The 27,992-nt window shown below is 54.2% G+C and overlaps 1 protein-coding gene across 1 annotated transcript; it reads left to right on the forward strand.

The window, feature by feature from the left end:
* The first annotated feature begins 37 nt into the window (after positions 1 to 37).
* Positions 38 to 27,418, forward strand: TMPRSS13 (transmembrane serine protease 13). The gene is made up of 13 exons (XM_045556386.1): positions 38 to 98; positions 10,831 to 11,113; positions 12,151 to 12,255; positions 15,127 to 15,249; positions 16,562 to 16,691; positions 18,847 to 18,939; positions 19,912 to 19,955; positions 20,700 to 20,862; positions 21,779 to 21,951; positions 24,720 to 24,818; positions 26,013 to 26,155; positions 26,269 to 26,421; positions 27,139 to 27,418. The coding sequence occupies exons 1-13, from the start codon at positions 81 to 83 to the stop codon at positions 27,163 to 27,165; spliced, it is 1,554 nt and encodes a 517-aa protein (XP_045412342.1). The 5' UTR covers positions 38 to 80; the 3' UTR covers positions 27,166 to 27,418.
* The last annotated feature ends 574 nt before the right edge of the window (positions 27,419 to 27,992 follow it).

Genomic DNA, 27,992 nt, shown 5'->3' on the forward strand with positions numbered 1-27,992 from the left:
ACATGCCTGGGAAGCCAGGGGCCAACATGGATCTTCTCCTCGACATCAGCTGAGCCTGGAAGACCCATCCCTCGGAGACCATGGAGAGGGACAGCCGGGTGAGTGTGTCCGTCGCCTGAGGCCAGACTCTCCCAGCGCTGAGGAAGCTGCTGGAGCTGGGAGACAGGTGGGGCTGCCACCATGCGCCCCAGATTTGGGTAGATTGAGTGTGCCTTTTCTAGGTTTCTTGGCTTCATTTCAATATGGTTCTAGAAGGAGCCCCTGGGAGGAGAAGCTGATGGAGTTTGGGGTCTGGTCAGCAAGCAGCCCCAGGGCTGTGTGGCTGAGTCCTGGGCTCCTGCTCTGTGGCCTGCGAGCACTTGGCCAGACATCTATGCGGTTGGAGTGTCCACTGTGCTGCTTGAGAATCTAACCTGATCTAATTTATTTTCATCTCGTTGGTTTGAGAATCAAAAGCATTCTAACTGGTATTCAGGGTCACCTTGTCTAACCCCCTCACTAGTCTCCTAAACTCTCCCAGAAAACTGTGACCGTCTATGTCCCTTTAAGATTTTCAAGGGTATGTTTCAACCTCCCTTGGTCATTTATTTTTAGGCGTAATAACCTTCATGCTTGGGAAGTGCTTCCTTATGTTTAACCACAATTCCTTCTGCTGCAACTCAAGCTTTCCTCCTCCTCCTCTTTCTCCTCCTCCTCCTCCTCAGTCTCCTTCTTCTCTTCGGGGCAGTAGAGAGCAGCAAGTCTGTCCTCTGTGGAAAAGCCGGTCATATACACAGGAAGGCTTCCAGAGATTTTGTTCAAATGTGCTTCTGTTTTCTTTTCTGCCAGGAAATCCCTCTTTGTGCTCACACTTCTCCTTACATCTTATTTTCTGCTTTTTCTCACATTCTTTGTACTTTACTGATATGGTAGAATCTGGGACTCTGGGAAGGATGGACCAGGTTTGAGAAAGATCAGGTCATCCTATGTTCTGGCTTATAGTTGGCTTGTGGTCCATTCTGAACCCCAGATGTGTTTCTACAAATTTTACCATCATTTCTCCCACCATTCTTCCAGCCTGCTCTTGACTCTTCTTTCTCAGTCTGCCTCCCCTACCCTTATCTCTGATTCTTGTCTCCACCTCACCAAAGTCACTTGGCCCTAGGCCTCAGGAGCTCATTGAAGCCTCTCTTGAGCAGTAAGAGTGGTGCACTGGGCAGAATGGAGTTGTGTCTGGGGAATGGGGAAGGTGAACCCACAGTCACAGCCATGGGGGATCCTCCTTGGTAACATGCTGGGAGCCCAGACTTGATGGTCCCTAAACCCAAGGATGAGAAGGGCTGAGCTATCTGAAGGGTGACTATGATCACACTGGAGGTGGATGATAGGGCCTGTCTCTGGGGCAGGGTGATGGAGGTGATGTCTACCTAGGAAGCTCATCTCTCCAGAGTCAGGGACAAACATGGAAGGTTGCTGGAGGGGCACAGGATGGAGAATAGAATTGATAGAAAAATAGTGACTCCCAATTAATCTAGGAGTTAAGTGTCAAATAGTATGGGAGGCGCCATGTTCATTCTGGAAGAAAGATTGCCCGAACTTCTCTTGGAATTGAAAACCCGAACAATTATATCCTTATTTAAGGTTCTTAAATTTAACCCCCCGTTTAAGGTCGAACCTCCAAGAGAGTGAGCCTGAGGTGGGGACAAGGAGGGCTATGGTTGGAGATTTCTTAAGTCTGATGAACTAGGAGCAGTCTGGGAGAAGCTGCTCATCTGAGGCCGTGCCTTCTCCCTGAGGGCTTTATTGCAGAGAGATGCATTGTGGTTTTTGTCCCCCAGCTCCAAAAACTAGTGAGGAAGATGGCGGTCCATGGCTTAAGGCTGATGGCGCTCCTGTGGCAGCTGTTGGGTCTTAGAGGAATCTTGGAAAGGGGCGGAGAAGATGCTCAGCTTGTGGTGGGCCTGTTGCAGTGGACAGAGGACTGACCACGTTCCGGGTCAGCTTTGGGCAGACACTTAAAACTTCCTGAACCTTAGTCTCTTCATCTCTCAAGTGGAACAATAATAGTACTGTTAAAAGAAAAACTCTGGACAAATTAAATTTGACAGAGTTTAGAACGATTGAGCAAAGAATGATTCGAGAAACTGGGCAGAGAGACTCCGGTGCTGCTGTGTGGTCGGAGAGGATTTACGGACAGCAAACGGAAGTGAGGGACAGAAACAGCTGGATGGGGACAGCTCAGCATTTGCCTTGTTCGAACACACTTTGGACAGCTGGCTGCCTTTGACTGGCCGAAACTTGGTGGTTGGTACAAGAGTGGGTTGTAGTCTGTTTACACATCCGGTTAGGCTACGGTTCATTATGTACGGAGAAATGTTTAGGCCAGACTTAAACCATGTAAGCAGGCATCTTTAAGCTTTGTTTAATAGTGCCTAACTCAAGGACCTTCAAAATAGTGTTTTTCACATAGTGAGGCTCATTCAGAATAGTATCTGCCATAGATATTAGAGACATAGATCTATTCACACAGTGTTAAGGTTTATCATCATTATCACCATCATCACCATCACCGTCTAGGGTCTAGTCTGGGCTCCTCAAAATTTGGACAAATATCTTCTTCTATCCATGCCTCAGTTTCCCCACCTACCAAAGCAGAGGGCTGGACGGGTTGGACACACTGCCTCCTGAGACCCCACTCTGGCTCCACGCCCGTCTCTGGGATGATGCAGAATGGGGTCCAGGTCACTGCACTGGCTATGTGCATCTGTTCTTGACATACAGTGGGCATTTGGTGCTTTTACAAAATGGGTCACATTTTTAATGCTTAGAGAAGTGCAATGTTTATTAAAGAAAGACCGAAGTAGACCCAATGACGGAGCACCATTCTTCTGTAGAGTGGATTTTCTTATACTGGGTCTTCTTAAAGCAGAGCAGGTTCCAAATCAGCCTGAGACCATAGATGCCACAGACAAGTGAGAAAGGCAGGGGGCCCAGGGCTGGTCCAGGATGAGGCACCATCCCCAGAGGGACCTGGGCTGGCTCCCAAGAGGGCAGACCAGACTCAGGTCACTCTGCCATCCCCCAGCCCCCAAGCGCAGGCACTCTGAGGACCCCGGCACTGCCCTTTGCCCCTGCGGGCAGGCATCCTCACCTGAGACCTCTGTTTCATGTTTTCCTTGGTGCTGAGCAGCCTTCCCTGCCATTCCCTGTGCTGTCCCCTGTGACTTGGCAAATGTGAGTGTAAGCATGTGGGAGTGTGTGCACCGAGCTCCAGGCTGGGGTGCTGGGCGGGAAGGCCGACTGATGTAACATGGCCACTTAGCTTAAGTGTCTTGTTTTGACAAAACAGCTTCCTCTTGGCATAGCAACAATGGGGGCGGATGTGTCTGGCCAGGTGGGCAGGGTGCTGATGGGGTAGGCACGAGGGAAGCCACCACGGGGAACTCCGGCTCTGTCAGCCAAGCAGGAGCCTTGGTGGCCCTGAGTGAAGCCTGGCTCCTCTAATAAGGAAACAATACCCAAGACTATACAGGGAGCCCCCATTATATACCAGCCCTGAACAGTGTCACCACCCCAGTGCTGGCAGAGAGGGAAGGCAGAGACACAGGGAGAAACTGAGGCAGCGAGTTCCTGAGCCATCCAATGGGCAGTAGTGAGCACCCAGTGCTCTTTAAAGTATTTGATGAACAAATGAACAAATGAATGAGTGAACAAGGAAATGTGTTGATTCTGGTCTAACAGGGCTCTCCCAGGCTTTTTCACATGTATAGGAGGCATCATAAACTAGAAGGAATTTTAACACTCACCCTGGCTAGTAATTTTCAAGCTCTTTGTAGCAGCTGCCTCTTTTATTCAAATGAAATCTTACGTGGACTCCACTGTATGAAACTGAAAAGCGGATCCTCTCTGTTCGAGGTGGAGTGAGGGCTCCGAGCCTCACCACAGTCCTCACCGGTCTCCAAGGCACCTCCATGGAACCCGTAATGCTCCGTGGAACCCCATTTGCAAACCACTGAGTGTCCAATCCCTTCATTTTACAGATTAAGGAGCTGAGACCCAGAAAGGGATGTGACTGTCCCCAAGGTCACGTGGCTGGCTAGGAACAGAAGCAAGGCTCCCCTGTGCCTCCCACACCTGGGGCAGGGGAGGCCTTGCGCTCTGGCTCCTCTGTGTGGAGCTCAGGCAACTCACAGGCTGACGGGGTCCCTGAGGTTCACACCGTGTGCACTTTGGGTGCTGGTGGCTGGGTGTAGGCAGTAGGAATGTGGCTGTGTTCTTGGGGGGGGCTGTATTTGTGGAGTTTCTCTGGGGTCAAGGATGGGGAGAGGAGAGAGCCCTGTGTATCCAGAGCTACAGTGAAGCCTCTGTCTAGCAGGGAGGAGGGGGAAGAAGCCATAATGTACTCCCACCCAGGCCAGGCCAGGCCAGTCCACGCCGGGATGGGTTTGGGGCTCCCCTGCCATGCCCCAGGGCCCCCAGATTCCCAGTAGGCAAGGAGGGGTTTTAGGCCCTGTCAAGAGAGCTTCTGATCTTTCTTGGTACCCTAGTGCCTGGTGGGGTTCGAGAAGTCATCTGTTCCTGCCTAGCCCAGAGTGCTGGGGTGCCAGCCATGGTCCTGCCTTGGCCCACCCCTTTGAATGTCCTCAGTACCCAGGGTCACTGGGAGAGAGAGGCTCTCTCCACAGGGGCCTAAATCTGGGGTGGGTCCTTTCTTGTTGGAGGTTGGTAAGGGTGGGCAGTGGGACAGCACAACAGCCCAAGGATAGGAGTCAGGAGATCGGGGTTCTAGGACTGGCACTGCCCCCAAACTGGCTATGTGACCCTGGGAAAGTCACATAGGCTCTCTGAGCTTTCATGGCCTTATCAATAGGACAAAAGGCATGGACTAGAGGGTTTTCAAAGTCCTTCCAGCCCTGACAGCCTGTGATATGTCTAGCCTGCCCCTGGGTGGTCACTTTACACAGCGATGGCAGACTGGACTTAGAGGGCCCTAATGCCCCTGTCCTCGGGCTATGAAGATGCATCACTGTTGTGCTGCTCCTACTACTGGACATTCTTCAGGTCTAGCAGGAGAGCTTTTTAGAGGGTCATTGTCCCTGCAAGCCTGGATTCTGGGTGATCTGCAGTGCATGTTTCCGGGAGTTCAGGCTGCTGCCTGTGGCCAGAGAACTGTCTGTGCAGAGCCTGGGGCTCACCGCATGGCAAAGCCACATCACCATGAAGACGAAGCAACCCAGGAGCCGGTGTCACTCAGCATACAGGACCCTTCTCCTCCCTGGTGTCACTGGCTGGGCCCACAGGAGACCCAGGAGAGGCCAAGGGCAGGACACACTCCAGGGCTTGTTAACTAACTCCCATTCCCCACCAGGTAAGGGCCCAAGGAGCAGAGTCTGCCATAGGAAACTGCCAAAATGCCCTATTCACCGCGGGTGGAGGGGCTACCCCTGGAAGCTGTGGCATAGAGAACACTGGGCAGGGAGCAAGGGCCTTGGGTTTTAGTCCCTGTCCTGCTATAAGATGGACCCGAGCAACTTTGGCCAAAGCACACAAATGTTTTGGACCTCTGCATCCTGGTCTGTAAAGTGGGAATAATAATCTGTATAGACTCCTGTCCACAGAAATGTTTGGAAAGGGTCCCAGAGCCAGGGACTGCTCTCCTCAGCTCTCCCCTGGCCCGTCCTCACTGCCTTCCGTGGACCCCTGCCCTGCCCACCTGCCATGCTGCCTCCTGCCCCAGGATGCCTGGAGGGCGCTGAGCAGACTTTGAGGGAGGACCCCAGGGAGGTGCACAGGCACAGCCAGGTGGCAGCCGTGACATCCCAGGGTGCGGGCCTGTTTCATGGCATGGTAAGGGCTCCCAACTGTATTACCCCAGGAGACAACCTCAGAGACCATCTCAGGGGGAGGTGGGGAGGAGAGGCAGGGCCAGGAAAGAATGATTGGTAAGGTTAGGCAGGGAAATGGCCCAGGGTCACCCATGGTCCCCTGCTCTCCCCGGTGCACCTGCCCCTGAGCAGGCTAAGAAGGCTTCGGTCTGCAGACAGGTTGTGGAGAGGCCGGGGCACATCAAGGAGTTGGTCCTCTGAGTTCCATTCCTGGGTGTTCTGCTCACTGGCAAAGGCCAGGATTTGGGAGGCAGAGGTTCTGGTCCTGGCTCTGCCCCTTGGAGCTCGGGACCTTGGACAAGGTCTCCTCCCCTCCCTCCTCCCCACCTGCTCTGAGGGTGAGGTCAGGCCTCCAGTGGGAGGCTGGAATCTCAGCAATTGTTCTCCAAGAGTTGAGGAAAGGAAATGAGTTAGTGCTATGGTGGTTTAGACATCAGGAAGAACTTCCAGCAGGGTGGAGCGGCAGGCTGTGAAATGCCTAAAGAAGGGAGGCTGTGGAACCTCCTGTCCTGGTGGTCCCTGAAGATGAGAACACTGCTGACTGTCCTGAGACGGTGCGGCTTGAGGGGTGGAGGCAGGGGCTGGAGCAGATGGCCTTACTCTGGATGCTTCTCTCCTCTGGTCTTGGGCTGCCCTTCCATCCTGATGTCCCTGCTGGGACTCGAAGTTCCCTCACGAGCAATTCTCAATCAGGTCTTGGGGTCCCAGGACTCTCTCTTGCCCTTCACCTGCCTCCTGCTGGCTCCGACAGCAGAGCACTCGCTCTTCCAAGACCAGGGCTGCACACTCCCTGGACCCGTCCACAGGGCCTCCAGCCCTTTCTCTGATACACCCTTTCTAGCTGCTTCCGGCTGCCCACCCTGCCTGCCCAAGACCAGTTCTCCCTCTGGTCCGATTCCCTTCACAAAACACCATTCCCCACTCAGTGGGGAATCTTCCCCCACATTTTCCTCCAGGCCTCACCCCTCAGGCCTCTCTGCCCTCTCTCCTTCAGCCTCTCATCATGGAGACAGGGACAGGATCACAGGGTCCCCTTCAGGTGGAAGCAGCACTTGATGGGGAATTAGAAGACTGTGTTAGAGTTCCCAAAGACACCAGTAAGTTCAGGGGGGCTACGCATGCTGATTAGCCCCTCTGAGTCCCAGTTCTTCGAGCATAAACTGGTAAGAGTAATTCCTGCCCAGCTTGCTAGCTGGCAGCCTGGTGGGAATCGAATGAAATAATGGGTGCGAAACCGCGAGCCCTGTCTTCAGGAAGGACAGGGAGTTCTTGTGGACATTCGTGATACATTGGTCAAGGCTCTCCTCCCTCCTGGCAGGCCTGGTTAGAATCTAAGCCCTGTCACTTCCCTGGTGTGTGACTTTGGGCATGGTCTTAACCTCCCCACACCTTGGTTTCAATACCTATAAAGCGGGGCTGGCAACACCCATGCAAAGAGCTGTTGTGAGGTTGACATGGGATCTAGCAAAGAGCTAGTGGGCTGGTATCTTCATCACGGTTGGACACATACTTATAGACCAGGCTCTTTCATGTATATTGCCTATTTATCTGGGGGAAGGGGGTAAAATTTGCCCCACTTTACACACGTGGAAGCCAGTTCTCAAGGGTTAAGTTACTTGCCACAGGTAACCCAGTTAGTAACAGATGCAGTCATATTCAAACAGATCTTTCTATTTCAAGCCCAGCATTCTTAAACAAACAAACAAACCGATAAACAAACCGCACCGTCACAGCTAAAGTTAACCAAGCCCACACTGTGTGTCGGGCCTTTGCATATATCATCTATGACTACAATGCTATGTTGCAAGGTGATTAGCTCGAACTTACAGATAAGGAAACTGAGATGTAAAGTGAAGTCACTTGCCCGGGGTCACCCAGCTGGCTTAGAGGCGGGGCTGGATTCCAGCATGGTCTCTCTAACCCAGAGTGCTTGGCACCCACCCTGACCCTGGCTCCAGGTCACTAGGCTCTGCCCAGGCCTGGCAGGACTCAGGGCCCAACCATGGGTCACACTGGAAAGTTCCACAAGACCAAGATGCCTGCAGGAACCCCAGGGCCCCACCACCAGGCTCCCAGTGGTGCTCCCAGCCCTGTAGGGCCCCAGGTCCCAGTTCTTAGGCCATGTCACAGTGCAAAATGAACACGCTGTACACATGTTTCAGGGAGAAGACTGCCCAGGAGGCTCACCTAACTCAAGAAGGGCCATGGACTCAGATGCAAATAAGCATGGGGTAAAATCCTGACTGTGTGATTCTAAGCAATCCGAGCTCTGAGACTTGGCTATCTTATCTGTAAAATGGGCTTCTAAAAGTACCAACCTCCCAGGGATGTAGGGATAACTTCATGAGGTCATAGACGTGAAAGTTTATTGTACACTGTAAGTGCCATACGTGGGTGAGCTATTGGTATTTTATTGTACTGACTTATGGGAGTCCCCCTGAGCTGGGGGAAGTGTGAACGTAGCAGGGCAGGAGACGAGGCACCAGTGGAGGTGCCACAATGCCAGGACCCCTGGCAGAGGCCAAGGCTCAGGCCACCGCTCGGAAAGCTCAGGGCCTCACACGGCTGGGGATTGTCCCTCTTACTAACGGACCTTATTCTGGCTTCTGTGCAACACTGTCTTTCTTTCTCCCTGCGATGAGCTTGCACCACCTTGCAGCCCCTTCGGTCGTGCCCTGTGGCCGTTCAATCTCAGCACGGCGGGGGCCGCCTGTGCCAAGGCACAGGGGAGGGGAGCGGCGTTTCCTACGCAACTGCTGTGTGCCGGGCATTGGCAAGAGCTCTCCTATGTGATCTCACTGGGTCCTCAGGGTCATTGGTCCTATTTTATAGATGAAGAAAAAGGCAGTTAAGGGGCTGGCCCAAGGTCACACTGCTGCTCCGTGATAGACCCAGCATTGGGACCCAGGTCTGCCTGATTCCAAAGCCAGCGCTGTCTGCGATGCCTTCTCTCTTTCCACACATCCTCCACACCCTTCCTTGCCCCCAACCCCAATCCTGTTCCTCCTACAGCTGCCAGAGACTAACCTGCCTCCTTTTTATGGAAATCAAGTCTCCAGACAATGTCCCCTTCGGCCCTGGGTCCCCTGGGTCAGCAGCAGCTGCCCTTCAGGTCCCTAGACACACGCAAGTGTGCTCCTGCTCAGCTGCTGGGGCGTCGGGACCCACATCTGCCAAGTAGCCCCGTACTCCCTGGGGAACCCGTCCTGGTCCCCACCTCTGGCAAGATGAAAGCAGTCAGGAACTCAAGATTCCTCCTTAAATTCATCCCACAGCTCCCAGAAAAATGAGAAAGCAATCAAACTGATCACTTCGATCGCCCAGAAGAGGGAATTTTTTTAAAATAAAAACAAAAAACCCAACTCGGCAGGGATGGTGGTGTTGACTTGGGGCAGATGTTCTAATGAGGGGGACGTTTACGTGGCCAGCTCAGTAATAACGTCAAATGCTTTTAAGCACAGCGGGAGGTGAGGGATGGCCACAGAGGCGCCAGGGGTACCAGAATCCTAGAGCCTTCTGTCTCCTTTGCACATTCTGCGGACTGTCCTCAGCACAGGGTCCCCGAGCGCAGGTGGGCTTCCTCCACGATTCCTGCTGCCCCCCGGGAAACCTGCCCTCCTGTGCAGCCAACCAGTTCCCAGCAGGAATTATGATGGAAGTCAGACATGGCCCATGGGTGAGGCCAGTTCCCAGCTTGTCCTGCTTCTCTGGGGACTTGAGAGGGGGCTGCAGAGGCAGAGATGGTGGCAGGATGTCCGAGACCTCTGTAAGGGGCAAAAGGGAGGTGAGAAGATGCCTCGTGTGACTGCTCAGGAACTTCCCATCACCCCTGGCTGCCCACTGCCTCCCTCTCCCAGATCTGGAGCACCCCAGAGGGTCTCCAGGAACGGAACAGGACTGGCATTTGTAGATTGCCTGCTGTGGCCGGGGGCTGCATCCTGTCATGCGTCCCTCCTCAAAGAGTCAGCAAAGCCTTGAGGTTGAGAACACAACCTCCAGAACATGACTTCTGGGCTCAAACCCTCACTCTGCTCCTTTCTAGCTGTGAGAACTTGGTCACGTCACTTAACCCCTTGGCCTTTGTTTCTCCTTTGCGAAATGGGGATAATAATAATTCATACCTCATAGGAACTATTATTAAGGGGATTAAATGAGTAAATACATATAAAGCACTTAGAGCGTGTTATGTCCTCTATAACTACAAATTAAAGTACTAAATCTAAATTAATAAATCACCCCACCTACAGCTGGGTAAGGCTAAGGTTCTTGTCCAAGAGTGCTGGCATCATAGCCCAGCCCTCACACCTTCTCCTGCACCTTGCCTCTGCAGTTTCCCTGGTGTGTGTGTGTGTGTGTGTGCACGTGTGTGCACGTGTGTGTGTGCACATGCAGGCCTGCACACATGCAAACATTCTGGTGTTGCTGAGCATGGTCGGGTACAAGACAAACAGGACAGTGCTTTTCTTAAGCAGTGCTTTCCAGACTTGTTGACTGTAGCTCATAGTAGGAACAATATTTCATAATCTAACACACATACGCAAAAGGAAAGGCTGGGGATGCAGGAGTGGGAATGAAGAGGGCAGAGGGGCGGGCGCTTCCCCCACTGGGGGCCACATCTCCTTGACACAAGCTCTCAGAGTGAGTGACCAGCCCAGCAGCCTCTTCTTTTGACCCTCCCTAGACACTCGTAGGCTAAGCAGGGGTCCCCAAGCCCCAGGCAGATGGCCCACTGCCCTCTGCCCACCTCTGCCGGTCCTGTTGGGGAAAGACTCTAGGGGAGCTGAGGGCCAGAATTTCATTCTGCACTTGGACACACTCCTCTTTTCAGACACTTCCTTGTCTAGGGGGCTTTGCTCAACCCCTAGCTGCTGGCCCCGGAGCATCTGTCTCCCAGCTCAGCAGGGCCGACGGCTGGGGTGGGTCGGCAGGGGAGCAGCCTGAGGGATGCTCTTCACTCTGCTTTCAGAATGCTTCCCCAGCAAGGGCGTCTCCAGCAGGGACATCGTCTCCCGCTCGGGCATCTCCATCCAGGACATCTCCAGCCCGGACATCTCCGGCTCGGGCATCTCCGGCTCGGGCATCACCTTCCAGGTCATCGTCCAGCAGGTCATCGTCTGCCAGGTCGGCCTCCATGGCATCCTCCCCGACCAGAGTGTACCTTGTCAGAGCAACACCAGTGGGGGCTGTACCCGTCCGGGCATCTCCTGCCAGGTCAGCGCCAGCCACCAGGGCCACCGGGGAGAGCCCAGGTAAGGGGAATGCTTCAGGAAAGGCAAGAGGAACAGGGAAGCAGCCCATGGGCCAGGGGGAAATCCCAGCACCGGCACCCTCTGCTCCTCGTAATGGATAATGATGGGGGGACGGGGGTTTGGGGTGGGCAGTGAGGGACCTGGTGAGGTAGAGGAAGAAAGGAACCCTTACATGGAAACTCAAGACAGTGGAAAATTAGGGGCAAAGTGGGTAGGCAAAGAAAAACCAGGACCAGCGAAGCAGTGTGTAACTTTGGAGGCTGCACAACCCAGGTCGCTGATTTCAATAGCGAGAGCCCTCGGTTAGAGACCAGGGCTCTTCCTTGGGTGGCCTTGTGGGTCTGTCCGGGAAGCTGGGGTCTGCAGTGAAACAAGGTCATGATCAGTGGGCCCCGCTGTGGGTGGACAGGAAGTGGGGAGGTTCTGACCAGGCATATACCTCCACCCCCAGCCCCCCAAACCGTGGGTTGTACGATTCAGCTACCAGGAAGTCAGAGAGGCCAAGTGGGCCTTGGGGACTGACTCTGCCCTAGGGAAACTGTTCCTGCCCCTTCCAACTTTGTCCTCCTCCCATCTCAGATGTCAGACTGTCCCCACCACAGTACAAACAGGCCTGGGTGATATCTGGCTCTGGAGGGTCACCCGAGGTTTGGGGCCCATCCACAGTCTTGCCCCCTCAAGGGCGGGTGAGGTACTCTGACATGGTAGGCTTTGGAATCAGACATGCCACTTACTAGCCAAGTAACCTTGGCTAAACTATTTCATGCCCATGAACCTCAGTTTCCCCATCTATAAAATGGGCCTAATAAGAAGGCTCACAAGGTTGCTGTGAGAATTAAGGACGAGAACACACACAAAGTGCCTGGCTGGCCCAGAGGAAGAGCTCAGTACAGAACAGCTGTTGGTAGCAGGCAGGGCGGTGCCTTATTCTGGGGTGCAGAGGTACTACTGGGGCCCTCCCCGGCCAGCCCTGTTTCCTTCTCCCTCCTCGACCATGCCGGACTCCCCGCAGTAGCCTCACCCTCCCCTGCTCCTAGGTCTCAGCCTGCCCAAGTTCTCCTGGCGGGAAGGCATGAAGCGGCTGCCGCTCATCGGGTGCGTGCTCCTGCTCATCGCCCTCGTGGTGTCGCTCATCATCCTCTGTGAGTTGAAGGAGGGATCAGGGGCGGGTTCTGGTCACTGCATGGTGGAGGGGAACCCAGGGAAGGGGGCACATGGCAGGGACAGGCCTGGGGACCACAGGCTTACCCAGCTGCCCTGTTCACAAAGGGCCACTCCTGCAAATGGCCTTGGACCACAGTGTACCCCGCTTTGAGGGAGCCAGGTCAGGAGTCGGGAGTGAGAAGAACCTGGGCTTGGGCTCCTCTGTGCCACTACCCACTTGGGCAGGTTAGTCAACCGCTCTGAGCTCAGGGTGGATAAAATTCTTTCGTTCATTCAATTTACTATGTGCCCCATGAAATCTCAGTCCAAATGCCCTGAGTTATAAGGAATAAATGAGATAATGGTGCAATACCTGGCACAAAATCTCACTCTAAAAATGCTAGCTGTTTCAGGCCAGGCACAGTGGCTCACACCTGTAATCCTAGCACTCTGGGAGGCCGAGGAGGGAGTATTACTTGAGGCCAGGAGTTCGAGACCAGCCTGAGTGAGAGCGAGAACCCATCTCTACAAAAAATAGAAAACTTAGCTAGGCATGGTGGCGTGCACCTGTAGTCCCAGCTACTCAGGAGGCTGAGGCAGGAGGATCGCTCAAGCCCAGAAGTTTGACGTTGCTATGAGCTATGATGATGCCACTGCACTCTAGCCAGGGTGACAGAGTGAGATTCTGTCTCAAAAAAAAAAAAAAAATGCCTCTCAATGATATTCAGTCAACAGGATGGTGTTCAGTGTTCAGGGGTTCAGGCCCCTCAGTCTCCTCCCTCTCTTTGGGAAAGATGCCCAGGACGTGTCCCTGGGTTCTCTGCTCGGGGGTCCACCGTGAGCCCAGCACAGTGGGAAACCCTAGGAGGGAGCAAACGTGAGCATGCGCTGTGCTCTCCCGTCCTGGGTGACGGGACAGTCTCCTGGAGGACGGCTGGAAACCATGAAGGGCAGATGCATTTCAGTGTGACTGTGAGGAGGAGGTGACAGCTGTGTGGGCTGGGTGCAGGGGACAGCTCCTGATGGCCGTGAGGCCAGGTGAGGACCTGGAAGACAGGAGAGCAGTTATGCCCCCGACAGGGCACATGCGTGGATGGCTGCCCACATGCCCAGGTGCGCAAGGGCGGCAGAGGGGAGAAGGGGAGGGAGGACCCAGCTAACCAGAGAGGAGAGTGCACATTTGGGGACCTAACGCCATCTGTTTGGTTTGGTAAGGCCAGGCCACACTGTGGAGAACTTTAAATGCCAGGCCGAGGAATAAGGACTCTGTTGAAGAGGCAGCATGGGTGGAGACGGGCTGGGTGGGCTGTTTGAGGGGGAGGCAGCGTGCTGGAAGAGCAGGCTACAGCACCGTGCAGACCTGCTGGGGCACCCCAGTTCTGCCAGTGCCCCGCCGCGTGACTTTGGCAAGTTCATTAACACTGCAAGCCTCAGTTTCCCCTTCTGCCTGATCAGGCGGTGGAGTCACTGTCATGAGGCACAGAAAGGCCTTAGCACGATGCCTGCCACAGGGAGCCTCCAGCCGGCACCTGCTGCCTGCCCGCCCTCCCTTCCTCACCCACGGCACCCCACTCCTTAGAGAGTGGGGAACCACCCATGGAGGGATGAGATGGCACCCACGGGGGGCCCCCCTGACAAGAATTAAAACTCTTGGTGTGGTCTCACAGCATTTTCTGAAGTCCATCTGCCAGGGGGACCTACAGACTTCCAAGGCCAGGGAGGTGGCTTGACTTGTGCAGGTCACAGAGCAGCTACGTGGTGGGGCAGGACTAGAGCCCAGGCCTCCCGGCTCCCTGCTCGGCACTCTCTCCGCTGCATGTCAACATGTGGCTTTGTAAACATTCTGAGGGGGCTGTCCAGGGGTCCCCTGGAGGCTCCCAGCCCAGGACATGGGAGGAGAGGAAGTCCAGGGCTCGGAGAGGGGCCAGCCCAACAGATCAGAGGGGATCTGTGTCTGGACCTGGAAGGAGCAGTTGCACAGGGTGGCCTTCACCCTCGGTGACCAAAAGCATGGTGAGGCTGGGGCAGAAGAGGGCGGTGGGGCTGAGGAGCTGGTTGAGGACGAGGGGCAGGGTGAGGAGCTAGACCTCAGGTCTCTGAGGCAGCCGAGGGGAGGTGTCTCCCTGCAGGAGGGGCCACGGTTTCTGGTTTGGAAAGAGGTCCATCAGAGATCAGTCAGGAGGCTGATTTTCATGTATGGTTTGCACAGTTGTTTTCTTTTAGACCTAACTTACACATTTGGGAATCAGCCACCTAGAATTGCTCGTTGAATGAGAAGACGTTCAAGGCAGAAAGACAAGTAATGGGGAAAGAACCGAGCACAGGGAATGTCTCCTGTTCAGTGGGGAGGGAGCAGGAGAAAAGCCTCTGGGGCTGGAAGGACGGTAGCCTTTGAGAAGAGCAGACAGGTGGTGATTGCGTGTGTGAGACCATGAAGTCACAGTTTCTCTGCTGTGACCCTGTGGAGCACAGAGGAGGTGGGATGGCAGAGAAGGGGGCTCTGGGATACTGGAGGAGGTGGTTTCTCTGGCCACTACCCCTGCCAGCAAGCAGGGAGGGGCGTTCCCAAAGTGGTACCTGTCTCCACACCTGTCTCCACACCTGTCCCTCTCTCTCTCCCTCTCTCTCTCTGTCCCTCTGGGTGGCTGGCTGCTTGAGTCTTCCTGGTGCTGCCCTGCTTGCAGGAGCTTTCTGGAGCACTCCGGAGCATTCCTGAGCAGCCTTTCTCTCCATACAGATGGGGGACGAGAGCCCCAGATTCCAAGAGGGATTGCAGGTCGGTGCCTCAGAACCCCCAGGGCCTTGGGCTGCTTCGTGCCTTGTCACTCTTGGGCTGGCAGTGACCCGGCTGTCTGCCTCTTTCCTTCCAGTCTACTTCTGGCAGGGCCGCACAGGGATCAAGTACAAGGAGCAGGTAGAGAGCTGTCCCAGGCATGCCGTTCGCTGCGACGGGGTGGTGGACTGCAAGCTGAAGAGTGACGAGCTGGGCTGCGGTAAGGAGGCTGGGCACGGGGAGAGAGACTGTGTGTGTGTGTGTGTGTGTGTGTGTGTGTGTGTGTGTGTGCGCGCGCGCATGCCTGCACGTGCCCACACTCGGGTCACTACAAACTGTGAGGCAAACTAGGTGGTGCAGCTGAAACAGGAGGTGGTAGACCTGGAATCAGCCGATCTGGGGTCTAGTCATAGTAGACTGGAGCTTGAAACCTGGCTTTGAGTGCTGCGTGACTTAGACAAGTCACTTAGCTTCTCTGGGCTTCAGTTTTCTCATTTGCAAAATGAGTGAATGGGACAAGATTAGTGGTTCTCACACAAAATCTGACAACTCCCAAATATGAGACTGAGCAAAGCAGAGCAGCTCTGGCTGGAGGCGGGTGTGGGGTCTGGAGTCCCATCTCTGTGCCTCTCTTCTTTGTCCAGCAGGTGACCTCTGACTTGTCACCCTGTGATTTCTTTTTTTTTTTTTTTTTGGAGACAGAGTCTCACTGTGTTGCCCGTGAGTGCCGTGGCGTCAGCCTAGCTCACAGCAACCTCAAACTCCTAGGCTTAAGCGATCCTCCTGCCTCAGCCTTCCCAGTAGCTGGGACTACAGGCATGCGCCACCATGCCCGGCTAATTTTTTTTATATATATATTTTAGTTGGCCAGATAATTTCTTTCTATTTTTAGTAGAGATGGGGTCTCACTCTTGCTGAGGCTGGTCTTGAACTCCTGACCTCGAGCAATCCACCCGCCTCGGCCTCCCAGAGTGCTAGGATTACAGACGTGAGCCACCGCGCCCGGCCTACCCTGTGATTTCTTGACTGTCAGTTTGTAAACACCTGGCCTAGATGAGCTCTGGTCCTCAGTGGATCTTGCATGTGCTGCCTCCATACAGCCCTGCTGTGGGCGGTGCGTGCATGTGCCATCCATCCCACTGTCCAATTACGTGTGCCCTTGCCCAAGACTGTGTCCATCTGGGACTGAACCTGGCTCTTGGGCACTTGGTCAGATCATAGACTTTATTCTCCTTGTCACGCTCTTGTCTGGGCACAAGGTGATGGCTCCTGGCAGTGGTCACCCCTTCTCCCAGCAATGGCACCCTGGGTCCTACTGGACGGCAAGCTCTCTGCCCTGCCCCAGCCCCTTGCCTTGGCTCTGCCTTACTGGGCATCCTGGGCTTCTGCCCATCACTGCTCAGGCCAAGCTCCCGGACCTCAGTAAGGAGCCTCAGGACAGGAGCTTCTCGGAGCCTTATTCAGCTCATCCCCCAAGAGCTTGAACCTTCCTAGGTGCTAAGCACTTGCTCTGCCTTTTTCTTGCCCTGCAGTGAGGTTTGACTGGGATACATCTCTGCTTAAAGTCTACTCTGGGTCCTCCCATCAGTGGCTTCCCATCTGCAGCGACAGCTGGAATGATTCCTACTCAGAGAAGACCTGCCAGCAGCTGGGCTTCCAGAGGTAGACTACCCCCCACACCCCAGGGCCAGCTTCAGGGATGCCTCAGCCATGTCAGACCAGGGCTGATCTCACTAGCTCAGGACACTTGTGAGGTAGTCAAAGACACAGGGCCCTAGGATCCTGAGAGTTTGGAGCAAGCTATTTCCATGAGGCCAGAGAAATTATTGTAGAGCTGTAATAGTATTAATATCAGGCTCTTATATGGTTCTTTGCATCAAAGCATCCTCCTGTCCATTATCACATGCAGTGGTCACGGTGGTGGCCCTGAGAGGTGGAGGGGTATTTGGGCAGGTCTTTCCTTCTTAGATCTGGGAACTAGAAGCTCAGACTGTGCAGAGCCCTTCAGCGGACTTTGTTTTTTTTGTTTTTTTTTTTTTTTTTTTGAGACAGAGTCTCACTTTGTTGCCCAGGCTAGAGTGAGTGCCGTGGCATCAGCCTAGCTCACAGCAACCTCAGACTCCTGGGCTTAAGCGATCCTACTGCCTCAGCCTCCCGAGTAGCTGGGACTACAGGCATGCACCACCGTGCCCGGCTAATTTTTTCTATATATATTTTTAGTTGTCCAGATAATTTTTATTTCTATTTTTAGTAGAGACGGGGTCTCGCTCAGGCTGGTCTCGAACTCCTGACCTTGAGTGATCCACCCGCCTCGGCCTCCCAGAGGGCTGGGATTACAGGCGTGAGCCACCGCGCCCGGCCCCTTCAGCGGACTTTGATCTGTGGCAGCTGTGGCTTGGGCTAGAACTCACCAAATGGGAAATGCGATGGGGCAGGTGAGGCCAGGCAAAGTCCTAAGGATCTTTGGCTGTAAAGATATTAAACAAATCAGCCAATGCTGGTGGGTGGAGCAGGGAGTAGGGTGAGCAGTGCCCTTCCAGCTTGAAGGAACCTCTCCATCCCACCTCTTGGTCTGAGTTTGCAAGCTGAGTGGTTTTGGGGCTCACCAGTATGTGTGAGGAGAAGGATTGAGGATCTCACTGTGGGTTCTTTGTAGAAGCAGCACCTGGAAAGCCAGAGGTGGGGGGAGTTAGGACTTAGAACGAGTTCTCTGCCCCCACTTCAGCCTCAGAGTCCGGATCCGTGAAAGGGGACCTGAGGGATCGGACGGAGGATGATGGGCATCTTTTATCCATGAGGTGGATGCCCTCACGCAAGTCCAAACCTCCCCTGGGCATTCAGTTCTTTCAATGTCATTTATTCAAAGAACAGTCACCGAGCTTCTGTTACATGCCAAAGACTGCGTGGCACCCAAACACAAAGGCTCCAACCCTTGAGGAACCTCTCGTGTGGGTAGTGAGAGAGACTTAAACCGTAGTCACAGCACAAGGTGATGTGTAATGATCAGGACAGCATAAAGCACGAAGGGCACACGACAGAGAGGGTGCCTAGCTGCTCTCAGAAGAGAGCAGAGAGTGGAGGAACGGACCCGCTGGGTAGAGGAGCGGCATGTACAAAAACATGGTGTCATGCAAGGGTACCGAGTTCTAGAAATGCACACAACTTCCACACAGAGAGCGGCACATGTCAGAAGCACCTGCCGCGCTTGTAAAAATGTACCCCAGAATCAGAGTCGCTGAGATTAGGGTTTAGAACCTGCTTAGCAAACATTCCAAGGTGATTCTTAGGCACACTGCGGCCTGAGACCCCGTGGGCTTGTCCAGAGCTCTCAAACTTTAATGTATAAGTCAGTAACCTGGGATTCTTTAAAATGCAGACTCTGGTTCAGTGGGGCTGGGGTGGTGCATCTGCCTGGTCCACGTATCACGGTTTGGATGGAAAAGGGCCAGACTGGTGCTTCTCACACTTGAATATGCATCAGCAACACGGGACAGCCTCTTGAAATACAGACTGCTGCCCACTCGCCACCAGAGTTTCTGATTCAGGAAGTCTGGGGTGGGCCCAGAGAATCTGCATTTCTGACAACTTCCCAGGCAATGTTAATGCCGCCAGTCTATGCTGGGAACTACTGGGCACTACTGGGGTAGCCACACGGGGCTAGTGGGGGTGGGGCAGTGGAGTCAGACTGTCCTGGGCTTTGACTGCTGCATGGACCATCCAGGCCATCACAGCCCGGCCTCTGCCAGCTGGTGGGGACTCTAATGCCGCTGGAGGACCTGGGTGGACTCCGCCTCCAGGGGACTCATTCTTCTTGCAGTGCTTACCGGACAACCGAGGTGGCCCACAGGGATTTTGCCAGCAGTTTCTCAATCTCTGAATACAACTCCACCGTCCAGGAAAGCCTCCACAGGTACGGCAGGGTGGGCTGGGCTGTTTGTGAGCAGGGGAATGAGGAGGTGGGGAGGGGCTCTGAGTCAGGGAGTGCCCCCCTTTTCCCTTTCGGGGTCCCAGCCTCCAGGAGTTCAGAGTGTCAGGGCACCTCGGAAACAGTCCTCATTCACCATACTGCCTCCTGACGTGAAAGTTCTTATGTGAGGCTTGGTGCAGAGACCACCAGGGGCGCCCCTGAGAGTTTACCTGGTTGGCAGAGACAATTCACAAGCCTTGGGGCCGCCAGTCAGCCAGGTGTCTGGACTGAAAGCTGCTACTGGGAGTGGGCCTGGGGCGGGGAGAGAGAAGCTTTCCTGGGGTTGGGGACAGGGTCGGGGAGCAGCAGCAGGGGGCTGCCAGGTATGAGTGTCAGGGACAGGGAAGCCCACCTGGGAAGCATCGGCCTCCTCCCCGGCCTCCTCATCCTCTGTCATCTTTGCCCTAGAGCCCCCTGTCCCAGGCCCGCTGAGGGGGAGGTTTGGGGGTGTCTGCCAGCTAACATGGTTTACTTCGCGGAGCGGTGAGAAGGCCCAGTGAGGGAAGGGAAGGGAATTTGCCGCACCTGGATGGCTGCCCCGTGCTGGGGGCAGTTTGCATGCTACATTGAGGAACTGTGTCAGAGGAGCATCAGGCCACCCGTTTAGTTGTGGAAAGATGCTGGGACAATGAAGTAGTCCTGGGTTCAAAGAACATGGATCTAGCCAATGTGTGCAATCTGCCACAGAAATTTGGGGGGTGGGGGGAGTAGAGGAGGTTTGCATTGAGCCACCCCTGAAGGCACTGAAAGGGAGATTATCCCAATGAGAGGAAGAAGGTCATAATCTCCACCTTCTTGTGTAAAGGGTAGCTCCCTTGGAAATGGAATAGGAACTGAGCAGGAGTCAATCAGGAAGGCTTCCTGGAGGAGGTGGCTAATGTACCCTTTTCTCATCTTCTGTGTCTCCTCCTGCAGGTCTGAATGCCCTTCCCAGCAGTATGTCTCTCTCCAGTGTTCCCGTAAGATGCTCTTCTTGGATGGTGGCCAGTGTGGTGTGGGAGTCAGGAGGCAGAAGGGTGGGACTCCTCTGAGGGAGATGACTGGCCCTGGGGGTCCAAGCCAGGGAAAGGGGCTTAGCCAGCAGGACTGCTTTAGGGCCCGGGTCCCCTGTAAGGCACTGGGGTAGCCCAGGATAACATTTCCCCTCCTCCTGACTTTGGCAGGAGCTTAGCCCAGCAACCTCTCTCATTTCAAGGAAGCTATTTGCTCCTATGCATCATGGGAAGTTTCTTCCTCCTTTGTTTTGAATGATAGAGACCCCCATCATAGGGCTCATCAGTTTAGGGTCTTATTAGAATTCGTCTGCATGCCTTAGCCCCTGACAACAGCCCTGGGATGCAGCATCACAACCCCAATGCCTGGCACAGGGCCCAAAGCATGGGGCACTTAGTAAGCATTTGTCAAATTAACGAAGGAATGAATGAGTAGAAAGAAAGAGGAATCTGCCCCAGTGAATCGAACTTCCCAATGGACGATCCCAGAAAGCTAACCCACCATGTGGTAGCTCTGCCTTGGCAGGAAACAGCTGTGTGTATCAGATTAAGTGAGCAAAGCAGCATCCATGGGTGGGTGGGTACCCTTTAGGACGGGGCTACCCAAGCCTGCCCTGGGCCCAGGATTGTGGCACGGGCTTCCTGAGCAGGAACTCAGGAAGAACTCTGGGAGAAGCAGGGTTCAAAATCTGTCTCTTCCTCTTCCCCCAGACTGTGGACTGAGGGCCATGACCGGGCGGATTGTGGGAGGGGCGTTGGCCCCAGAGAGCAAGTGGCCTTGGCAAGTCAGTTTGCACTACGGCACCACCCACATTTGTGGAGGCACACTCATCGATGCCCAGTGGGTGCTCACCGCTGCCCACTGCTTCTTTGTGTAAGTACTGGAGTGGGTGGGTGACTCCATGCTGCCAGGACCGGGGATCACCAGGAAGGGCTGACTGCAGGCTGACTTCTCTGTAGGCGAGGACGGTAGGCGTGAGTTGGGCACCCATGGGCCAGGCAGTGCTGGCGTGGCTTGGACGGTCACTCAAGGGCCAGGATTTGCAGTTGATGTCCTGAGAGTGTGAGTCGGGGGTATTGTTGTCAGTGAGACCCAGGGATGAGAAAATCCCAGTGATGGCACCTAGGGAGAGAAAGGCAGGCAGGAAGAGAGACTTGGGAGCCTGCCCTTGAAGACCAGGCAAAAATAAAGAGTCTTTGGGTTCATTGCTGCTTCCTGCAACTGAAACTCACGGCAGAGGAGCCCAAAAAATCAGAAGTGCTGTCCCAGAGACTGTGGGTCAGGGATTTCGGGGAGGGCATTGTAGTCAGCTTCTGACAGTCACCAGCCAGCCCTGTCCCTTTGGGGGTGTACAGCCCAGGTTAGGGGCAGGAAAGAGCCCTGGGTCCAGGCCTCCAGGGCACTGGCCTCCCCAGCAATGAGTTTTCTGCGGTCACTTTGTCCTGTCTACACTTCTGTTACTGCTGAGGCTAACACTACTGAGATTGGTCCCACCTGCCATATTTGATCCTTGACGACTTGCAGATCAGATAGTGGGGCAGCGAATGCCACAAAGGGGTCTTATTCATCCCTTCTCCTTCATTACTGTAAGGCGCAGAGCAACCAGTTCAGAATTTTGGGGGGACAAGATGTGGAGGGTTGCTTTGGACCCCAGGGATAGGATAGAGGGTTCCCTCCAGGGGGCCTTTCATCCATCCTCCTGCCTCCAAGCTGGTGCTCTGGCTGTGGCTCCCTGTCTGTAAACTCTGCCAGGCAGGTAACTAGCCCCTGCTCCCTGTGACTCTTGCAGGACCCGGGAGAAGATCCTAGATGGCTGGAAGGTGTACGCAGGCACCAACAACCTGCACCAGCTGCCCGAGGCAGCCTCCATCTCCCAGATCATCATCAACAGCAACTACACTGACGAGCAGGATGACTATGACATTGCCCTCATGCGGCTCTCCAAGCCCCTGACACTGTCCGGTGAGTGAATCTGCACCCCCTTCCCCCCACTCTGGCACCTTTGGCAGCCCGTGGACTTGGCGGCACCTGTCAACTCATGTTGGGGCCCCAGAGCTTCGACATGGCAGAAGTCAAAGATGCTTAGAGAGCCTTAAATGGAACATTTCTGTTTTATAATTGGGGAAACTGAGGCACGAAGTTTAGAAATAAGTTTGCCCCAAATGACACATCTTACATTACAAACTGGTGACAGAGCAAGGGCTTGGATACTGGTCTTAATCAATATAAATAGATTGAATTGTTTCACTGGTATTAACTGAGCAACTAGGGTCAAAACACTGTAGAAGGCATTTTACGTGTATAATTCCATTTACTCTTTACAACCAACCCTGTTGGAGCAAGTACTATGGTTAGCTTCATTTACTATATGAGGAAATGGAGCTTGAGAGAGAAAATTACCTGGCGCCACAAGTAGCAGGCGGCAGCTCCAGGATTGGACCCAGGTTGGTCTGACTCCTAAGCCAGGCTTTTTCCACTCAGCTCCAGGCTGGCAAACTGCTTACCCTGCAGTTGGGAACGTAAGCCGAGTACACACTCAAACAACTAATTGCCATGAAGTCGTTGCTGAGGACCAAATGAAACTATATAAGGAAATGCTAGGGAAGTTCCTAGAAAATCACTGTGGACAGGGAACGTCAAAGAAGGCTTCATTCATTCATTCACCTATTCACTCATTTGTTCACTTGTCAAATACTTTGTGTCTACTATACTGCCAGCCCTGCGGGTGCAATTGCAAATATAACAAAATTGGGGACACAAACCAGGACAACCGGTAGAGGCCAGTGATGCGACGCTGGGGGGAGGTAGGGAGCTATAGTGCCGCAGACGGGGCAACTCAGCAGCCCTGGCAAGCTAGGGGAGGCGTTCCTGATAAAGGGTAGCTAAGGGGAGTCCTCAAAGGATTGGTGAACACGGGGAAAGGGGAGCAGGAGGGACCCTGAAGAATGAGGCCAGGGTCCTCTCACATAAGCAAAGTCATACAAGTGGGAAAAATAGGAGCACTGGGACTTCCGGAAGCCTTGGAGGGCTCTCTGGTTAGTCTGGCCATTCTTATGCTCTGAGCCTGTGAGCTGGTGTTTCCTGGAACATTAATTATGGAGGCGGTGTCTGTCGTGAGTCAGAGCAGTCAGCTCATCGGGGTGGGGTGAGGAGGAGGATCCCTGGGTAGAGCTCGGTTGGGCGGGGCCGGCCCAGAACCACGCCCGGGTATGGCCACGCCCACTCACGACCACGCCCATCCAGAGCCCAGCCCCACCCACCGTCCCTCCTCCCGCCCCTCCAGCCTTGTCTGGGTGGGGGCGGGGGCTATGAGGTGAGGGGTGCCAGCTGCCTCCTGCCCTGCTGCTCACCCCCACATACAAGGGGACCAGAACAGGCCTCCCCCTTGTAAAACCCAGACTCCGTTTGGCTAAACGTTCAAGTCTTACCTCTCACCCACCCCCTTAATATTACTCAGAATTCCAAAACAAATCAAATAATCCCTAAAACCGAATGACGGCTACTCTAATATTGCACATCCTTTTCAGACCGTGGCAGCCCCTCTCCAGGCTCGGACAGGCCCCTGGGCAGGAGGCAGACCCTTAGAGAATCGCAGCTCACATTTACACAGTCCTGTGGTCGGGACATGTGCCCTGATTTTTGGTTTTGAAATCAGGGCAGATTTTCTCAAACTCGTTTGCAGGCCGAGCACCTTGAAGTCACAGTACTTTCTGAGCAAACTTGTGAAAACGAGTGGAATATAGAACAATGGAACACAGAAAGGTGTTACATGTTTTTAAAACTTTACCTCTCAAAAATGGGCATAGAAAAGAAATCATGTTTTGTGTTTTTTGTTAATAATGAATGCTATCCCTTCGTTTATTTTTTTGCTTGTTTAGTCTCTAGCAGACAAAATGTGGTGGACACCAAGATTTAAAGTCCAATTTATCGAGAAGAATTTAAAATTCATTCATACTTCCGCTCCCTCCCCTTCCTCCAGCACTGTTCTAGGTGGAGAATGCTGTAGTGAATATGACAAATGACTGAGACTATTGCGAACATCCTATCTACCAACTATTATTTTCTTCCTGCAGATTGGAGTTCAGTGGTCAGTGCCCTAGTCCATCTAAGGACTCTAGTCCTCAGAGGGAGTTTATGAATGATACACAACAGCCCCTTGGTGGGACCAAGGTAGCAGGGCTTTGTGGTCTGCATCTCTGGGGATGTGCTCTTCCTACTTGAAGAGATTTCTTACCCTGTACTGGGAGAACATTTGGAAGGAGAACCATGGGCCCTGGTTCTCCCCATGTGAACCAGGGTGCCCAGGTGCCCTCCCCAAGCCAGGCTGCACACACCACTGAGATGCCATGGCCATAATATCTGGGACTTAGCCTGCTGCAGTTCCTTGCTGTGATGGAAAGGCATGGAAGAGGCTCAGCCAGGACAGCCACTCTTGGTGGGGAGAGACCCTCAGCCTCCCAGTATCAGCTTGACAAGGGACCTTCCAAGTCTTATACATCTGCCCATGGGGCAACCACTGAAATCAGACTGGCTTTGAGAACTCTGGCAGCACCTAGAAGGCTGGAGGATTGAGATAAAATGATTATGTTTCTTGCCTGATCAGTCCGAGGCCCTGGCCCACTCTGGGGCAGGGAGAGAGCTCCTAGAACATTGGTACTTTTGACCCTCTACCCAGTCCACCAAAACCTCCAGTCTTGTTCCTCCACTGATGTTTTGAGGTCTTATTGCAGCTCACGTCCACCCTGCTTGCCTCCCCATGCATGGACAGACCTTCAGCCTCAATGAGACCTGCTGGATCACAGGCTTTGGCAAGACCAAGGAGACAGATGGTGAGAGGCAGAGATGCTAGGCTGCGCGTGTGTGTATGCGGAGGCAACGTGTCTGGTATACGGATGCAGGCCTGTCTAGATGAGCGTTTGGGTGTGCAGATTCATGGGCCTGGGTGTGAATGTGTGTATATAGACACCTGCGTCTATGCCAGTGCAGCTGCTGTGGCAATACCCTCTAGTCAAGACTAGAAAACCCCTGTAGTTGAACAAGTTGGGTTCATTGCTCACTGCAATTAGGCAGAGCGCACACCGTGGAGAGCCATGGAGCATCTCAACAAGAGGGTGCTATTATAGAAAGGACTTATAGGATTTGGGTGGTTTGGGGAGAGGTCAAAGATGTGGGTCTTTTCTCTAGATTGGATGCTGTCAGAAAGCAAGGGTAACTCTATGATTGGGATTCTTGCTAATCTTACCTAGAAGAGTCTAGATGCTGTAATTGGTAAGGAAGCAGCAGTCACCCATACTGGCCAGGAGAGGGGGATGTTTGGTATTTTTGTGGTTTGCACAGTGACCTTGTTTTGGTCGGGCCTTAAGCAGGATGATGAAGTGGGCTTGTTTTGCCTCACTTCATCCCGGTCACAGTCTGCCTGGTCCAGTGTTGGTCCTGTAAGGCTGTTTACTTGCCCAGGAGGACACCATGGTCTGGCTGACCTCGCTGTTAGCCGCAGGCCTGTTGCACGTGTCAGGGCCACTTTTCCCTGTGCTGTGTGATGGAGAGATGACTGGTCTGGTGCACGTTCTTATGACCTTGCCTCCATACCTGCTAGCTGTGTGACCGTGGGCAAGTCACTTCCTCAGTTCTGGGTTTCCCCACCTGTAAATAGATTAGTAAGACCTGCCTCTTCAGGACACATGGTTTCTGAAAACAAAGGAAGCCGTGTATCTGACGGTGCTTTGGACTCAGCCAGGCGTTGTGCAGCATGTCAGGTCATCGTGTAGGCTTGTGAGTGTGTCTGTGTACATGTGTGTCTCTGTTTTATGTGCAGTGAATTGTGTCTCATGTGAGGGTGTGTGCGCCCATGTGCCCTGGGTGTCCAACCACAGAGGGCCTCCCTTGGGCCGGGGCCAGGCATGGGCATGGTGCCCTCCACTCCCAGGAGTCTGGGTCCTAGGTTGGGGAGCTGGAAGCCATGAAGCTTCCCACAGTCTCACTGGCTTCTGTCCTCTCTCTCCTCCAACCCCACTTCACTGAAGAGAAGACATCCCCCTTCCTCCGAGAGGTGCAGGTCAGGCTCATTGACTTCAAGAAGTGCAATGACTATTCAGTCTATGACAGTTACCTTACCCCGAGGATGATGTGTGCTGGGGACCTCCGTGGGGGCAGAGACTCCTGCCAGGTGAGGGGTCTGTGGGTGGGGCTCAGGCCCCAGTACCCTAGGGATGGGGGAGGCTGGGGTGTGGGGTTGACATGGGGTCAGGCTGGCCCTGCTGACATGCTGTCTCTCCCCAGGGAGACAGCGGGGGGCCTCTTGTCTGCGAGCAGAACAACCGCTGGTATCTGACAGGTGTCACCAGCTGGGGCACAGGCTGTGGCCAGAGGAACAAGCCTGGCGTGTACACCAAAGTGACAGAAATCCTCCCCTGGATTTACAGCAAGATGGAGGTGAGAGCCCTGCCCCGGGACACTGCAACGAGCAGGCTGGGGACTCCCAAAGGTGGGGAGCCCAGAGGAGCCCCCAGGCCTTCCCTGGGGAGTAGGCAGAGGCCCCCTCAGCCCGATACATTGAGAGGTGTTCAGGATAGGGTCAAACCTCAGGCCTGGGGCCAACTCCAGCTGCCTGTGTTTCTTTCTCTCCTTTCCTTCCCTCAGAATAGAGCTCAGGGAGTTGCCAAAGGCTGGACTCAGGCCCAGTGCCCTCCCCAGTGCCACTCCCTTCTCCCCAGTGATGGCCGAGGTGTGAGTTCACACAGGCCACTGAGGGTCACATGTGAGAGGAGGCCTCCCTCCCTGGCCAGAAGTTGGGTATCAGGAACGGGGGTCTGTCCCCAACTCTGCTGACTCAGTTCAGACTCTGCCTCCCCTCCCTGGGCCTCCCATCCTTAGCAGTAAAGCAGGGAGCGCTGAGCCTACCCTTCTCCTCTCTGCCTGGGGCGGGGGCAGAGAGTGGAGAGCTGGGAGCGGGGAGGGGGCGGGAAGGCTGCTCTAGAAATCCGGTGTGGTGGGGCTCTCCGAACCTGCTTGCATCCTCTCCCTCCCGGCCCCTCCTCTCTGGGAGGCAGTGCCAGGTGACAGCTGGGCTGAACTGTGGGCTCTGAGCCCCACCATGGGCTTCTGTGCTCCCCGCCCACCTTCATCCTGTTCTCCTGTTCTCTTCCTCAGAGTGAGGTGCGCTTCCGGAAATCCTAAAGCAGCTGGCCTGCTCCTGCTCACAGCGCTGGCTGCTGTGACGACTCTGGCCCAAGTGACTGGCCATCTGCAGCGTGATGGGGCTCACAGCCCCCAGGCACCTTTGTGCTCCCACCTCCGCTGTCTGCTGCCTGTGTGTGTGTGTGTGTGTGTGTGTGTGTGTGTGTGTGCGCGCGCAACCAGGAGAGCTGACAACTCTTCTCGAAATCCCAGGTGGGAAATCATCTGGAGATAAGAGTTCGGGTACCACGGATGTTCCTACAGAGATGTCTGGAAATGGTTGGAGGAGGTGGAGCCCAGGGCCCAGGGAAGGGCCTGGAATTCTTGCTCCTCTGACCCTGACTTGGAGACTAGCCCAGTGTGGGCAGGCGCTGGCAGCCTAGGTGATGCCACTGCTGACCCAGGACAGATGACAGGTTTTGTTGGTGTGCCAGCCTCCCTGCGCCTGGACTCCCAGTGGTGTTATGAGTGTTGCGCCCATGCTCAGCCTTCCTGCCAGTGCCTCGGATGTCAAGAGTTGGGCTGTGCTGTGACTAACCAGGCTGATGACTGTGGATAGGTCTTAGTGCATTTGTTTGGTCACAAGTTGTTGGGGCAGATTTTATTTTATTTTATTTTATTTTTATATTCAAGAAATGGAAATAGATGCATTTTTAAAGATTCTCTAAAAATTTCAGGAGCCTTGAGAGCTAGCATCAACCACCCCGAGAATTCCAGGGGACTCGTATGGAAGTTGTACCACTTTTAGAGTCCTACAGAATGTTTCTGGCTTCAAAGGACTGCACAAAGGACTGGACAAAGTCCCTGGGATGGACATCTCCCGAGTC

The sequence above is a fragment of the Lemur catta genome, chromosome 7 (genome assembly GCF_020740605.2).
Source record: "Lemur catta isolate mLemCat1 chromosome 7, mLemCat1.pri, whole genome shotgun sequence".
In the NCBI taxonomy this organism is placed as follows: domain Eukaryota; kingdom Metazoa; phylum Chordata; class Mammalia; order Primates; family Lemuridae; genus Lemur; species Lemur catta.